Raw genomic sequence first — 3,810 nt, 5'->3', positions numbered from 1 at the left:
CTCATCCAATTTTTCTGGAAACGTTACAATTTTAACATTTTTTCTGGAAAAGTTTCCCATTTTTCTGAAAATTTTCGGACTTTTAAAACCGTAGACCTAAGCGCCCGGAATCGCCTCCTTACTCGGGGGCGCGCGGCGACCCCGGCGGGGTGTCGCTGGGCTCCGCTTCGAGGCGGCTGCTGGCGAGCTCGCTGCAGGAGGGAGCGTCGCCGTCGCACAGGCACGCGCACGAGTCCGCGGCCGACGGGGCCGCCCCGGGCCGCCACCGCCGCCGCAGCCAGGGGCCCTCGCATACGCAGCAGAACTCGCCCGTCTGCCCCGCCTGCCCCGTAGAATCGAGCAAAGAATTGCACCGTGAGAGACTGCATCCATGGCATGGCCTGTGCCTGTCCCAGATGGAAAGGATCAGTCCGTGTAACTACGTTTGTGAACTATAGTTTGACTAAAGTTCAACTGAAATTGAACCATAGTTAAACTACGGTTCGACGCCGCGCCGGTACGAACTACAGTTGGGTCAGCCGACGCGTGTCACCTTGCCCTCCGCCTGAGGGATCATCCAGAAAGTCCGCCCGTCATTCGCCGTGCCATGTTTCGTCGACGCAGCCCTCCTAGCGCCTGGTAGGTAGGCAACATCGTGCCTGCTGTGCATGCGCGTACTGCGGGTTGGCCTATTCTGAATCTCGCAGGCACCGACCTCCCGTTATTTGCCCAGAGAATCAGGGGGGGGGGGAACGGGCGTACTTTCTGGACGATTCGCAAGGCTTCGCCCTCACCTCCCAGTCAAAGTCCCGGCCCTCGCACGCTCGGTCGTACTCGTCGTCGGGCAGCTGCAGGACCTCCTTCACCGTCGGCCTATTGGGCGGGATGGCGAGCCGCACCATGGCCCGGAGGCCGGCCGCGCGCCCCTGCAAGCCGAAGTGCGCCCCTAAGGGTGGACTGACCTCCCGGCGCACCGGACCGACGGCCTGCGGGGGAGGTCGGCGGCGGCGGCCACCGCCCGAGGCTCACCGCCTGGCGGACGCCTTCCTGGACCTCCCGCTCGATCCGCTGCGTCTCGCGCTGTGTGGCCGACTTCCGGTCGGCGCGGCCCGCGATCCCGGGGCGGTTTTTGGAGGACGGCTTTGCTAGGCGGGCGTCCTCGCGCTCACGTCGAGCGTCCTCACGGTGGACGCGCGCCCTGGACATGCCCAGGAGGGAGGCCATCTGCGCCTCGGCAGACTTGGGGCGCCACGTCGGCAGCCCGTCCTGTAGGGGATATGAGATCGGGGGTTTCAGAAAACGAGACGCGTACGTCGTCCGCACCAACCGCGCCGGACTGCACGTCGGAGCTGCTCGCCTTGCTCTTTCGGTTCGTCGTCTCGGAGGGCGTGTCCCGCAGCTCGAAGAAGCTGCACGCGGAGGACGACGCCCTGGACGTGCGGAGCCCGCCCGCGCGCAGGCCGGGGCCGCCGGGAGACAGCCGGGACATCTTCGCTAGTGAGTGCTGCGACACGAGACGTTCAAAATGTGGAAAAGAAAATCCCTGCTCCTAGCTCGCGCGCGCCGTTGCCAAGAAATGGCGGAGCTAGGCGAGCCGAGTCAGAAACAATGTGAACCTCAGCTCAGCCCCGGCCCGCCAACCCATCATCAGCACGCACCGTGTGTTTTAGAACAGTACAGTCCTGGGGGTTGGCATACTCGCTGGAGCCGCATGGGCCATGGCGCCTTACGGGCGAAGGAAGGGAGTAGGCCAACCCGCAACACTGCTGTGTACGCTACCCGGCACCTGGACACGCTACTCGCGCGACACGCACTAAACATCAGGAAACAACCACAAACATCACAATTTTTTATCATTTTTCTGAAATGTTTGCAATGTTGCTATGAGCACTGCAGTTGTTACCCACCCTTACACCACGGCACAAACCGACCCGCCCCTCGCACACAGCGGAAGGAAGTGATGACTGGTCCGAGTACTTTGCCTTGGCGCCTTGGCACTGGCCCGTGGGACTACCTCCCATCCCCCCTCCCTCCTCTTCTCGCACTCTTCGGCTGAATCCTTCCTTGCCTCGCGCGCCCCGCGCACGGCCAGGGTCGGCGTCGTTGTTTTAGCGACCGGCCGTCAAGTGGGGGGTGGGAGGGGCGGTTGAGCTCCACCAGGACCAAGCACGGGGGAGGGGTAGGAGAGGTAGTTATCGAGGTCTCAGCCAAGTGCAAGGCTGTATTCGGACACGCACCTGGCCGGCGCACTCCGACGCATCGCCGGGCACATCGCGGGCGAGCGCTTCCGGCCGTGGTGGCGGGGAGGGCCAGGGCCGGGCTGGGGTCGGGGGAGGCTGGCCATGTACCCTGACCTTGCACACCGCGAGGCAGCTGGGGGCAGGAGTGGGGGGACGGGGGTGGAGAGGGTTGTGGGGATGGCAGCGCTGACTATAAGACGTCAAACTCGCACCTGAGGACAGCAAGACCCCCTCCAACAGTTCTCCGAGCGCCGCGAAGCAGCCGCCAGTCACAGCGACCAACACACCAGTCCACACCATGACGGCTGTCCGACCACCGGCTGCGCAGGTGAGCGCTCGTTGTCCGTGAAAGCCTACAGACAGGCGGGTCGAAAGGGCCGCCGCTGCCGCTGCTGGTCTCCGACGCTCTCCGGTCCCGCCCGGTCGCTTCGGCGCCTGCAGCAGGTAGGGTAGGCCACCCGCCCAACAGGCGTGTCGCGCCGTCGCCTACCCTGGCGCCGTCCCCGACAAGTGAGCTAAGCAGAGTGCGGGCGAGAGAGGTGAGCACCGTACCGCCGCGCTTTGGGGCAGTGTTAGGTGGTCCAGAACTGTCCGCTTGCCCGCGTCGAAGGTGTGGGCGTCGAGCACTTAGCGTAGGGCGACAAAGCCCGTCGACTCTGGTGCGTGTCTCGTGGCTCCGTGGCTCACTGCCTGTCCGTTTGCAGCGGCGGATGCAGCTGCTGTGTCTGGCCGTGCTGGGCCTGGCCGTCGGCGGCGCGCGCGGCTCCGGGCACGGCCTCAGCGAGTACGAGTACGAGTACGACGAGCTACCCCGGGAGCACCTGGCGCCCCTGACGCGCTTTGGCCGCGACACGGAGCACGTCCAGCATGTTCCAGCTGACGCACCACGTGCACCCGGGGCCGCCGACGCCGGCGTCGTCCAGCGGGTGCCGCGCTCCCCCGCCACTGCGCTCCAGGAATCCGCCGCCCCCGAGGCCGCCGCCGCCGAGGCTCAGCAGCAGCCAGCCGCACCAGCAGAACAACGGCCTCCAGGGGCACGGCGCCACGCCGCCGAGCAGCCACAAGTCCCTGAGCCAGCGACTGAACTTGAACCCCCTCCGCGCGTGGAAGGCGCTGAGGAAGACGTTTCGACGGAGCAAACACCACAAGTACCAACCGCTGTTCCCAAACATGGGTGAGTTTGTGCGCCCTGCAAGTTTGCGTGAAAGAAAGTCTTTTGCGTTGCACGGAAAGCGCCTGTAAGGCAGAGAGTAGGCAATCCACCCACACCACGGTGGCCTACCTCCAAGGAGGCTGCATTGTCAGCTTGTGTCCCCACTACCTGGACATATTTCCGATCACACACTGCCGGCCAGTGCCACAGATGATTGTGACTGTGTTTGTCATGACTGTTCGACAGGCTAGGTAAGGAGGACATGGAGACGGCCAACTTCTTCTGGGGCCTGGGCCCCGTCTACCCGCACCTCTACGTCTATCGCCGAGTGCCGCACTTGGTGCCGCTGCACGGATGGAACCCTTACCACGCCTACCTCCTCACCCACCCTTCTAGATAGTGATAAAAATGTTTATGTTTTTTGTTTGTTTTTTATAA

General features: G+C 64.0%; 1 protein-coding gene across 3 annotated transcripts; it reads left to right on the top strand.

Moving 5' to 3' along the window:
* The first annotated feature begins 2,380 nt into the window (after nt 1-2,380).
* On the top strand, nt 2,381-3,810 carry LOC113213106 (submandibular gland secretory Glx-rich protein CB-like). Of its 3 annotated transcripts, none has more exons than XM_026432055.2 (3): nt 2,381-2,547; nt 2,924-3,393; nt 3,619-3,810. In XM_026432055.2, the coding sequence occupies exons 1-3, from the start codon at nt 2,518-2,520 to the stop codon at nt 3,770-3,772; spliced, it is 654 nt and encodes a 217-aa protein (XP_026287840.1). In that variant the 5' UTR covers nt 2,381-2,517; the 3' UTR covers nt 3,773-3,810. The 3 variants fall into 3 exon arrangements, with proteins under 3 accessions (XP_026287840.1, XP_052132211.1, XP_052132210.1); XM_052276251.1 differs by having other exon boundaries at nt 2,381-2,663; XM_052276250.1 differs by having other exon boundaries at nt 2,381-2,758.

This window comes from Frankliniella occidentalis, unplaced genomic scaffold (genome assembly GCF_000697945.3).
Source record: "Frankliniella occidentalis isolate FOCC.00 unplaced genomic scaffold, Focc_3.1 Scaffold2256, whole genome shotgun sequence".
Classification (NCBI taxonomy): domain Eukaryota; kingdom Metazoa; phylum Arthropoda; class Insecta; order Thysanoptera; family Thripidae; genus Frankliniella; species Frankliniella occidentalis.
Note: the sequence above shows the minus strand (reverse complement) of the source record. Positions and strands in the feature narration are given on the sequence as shown.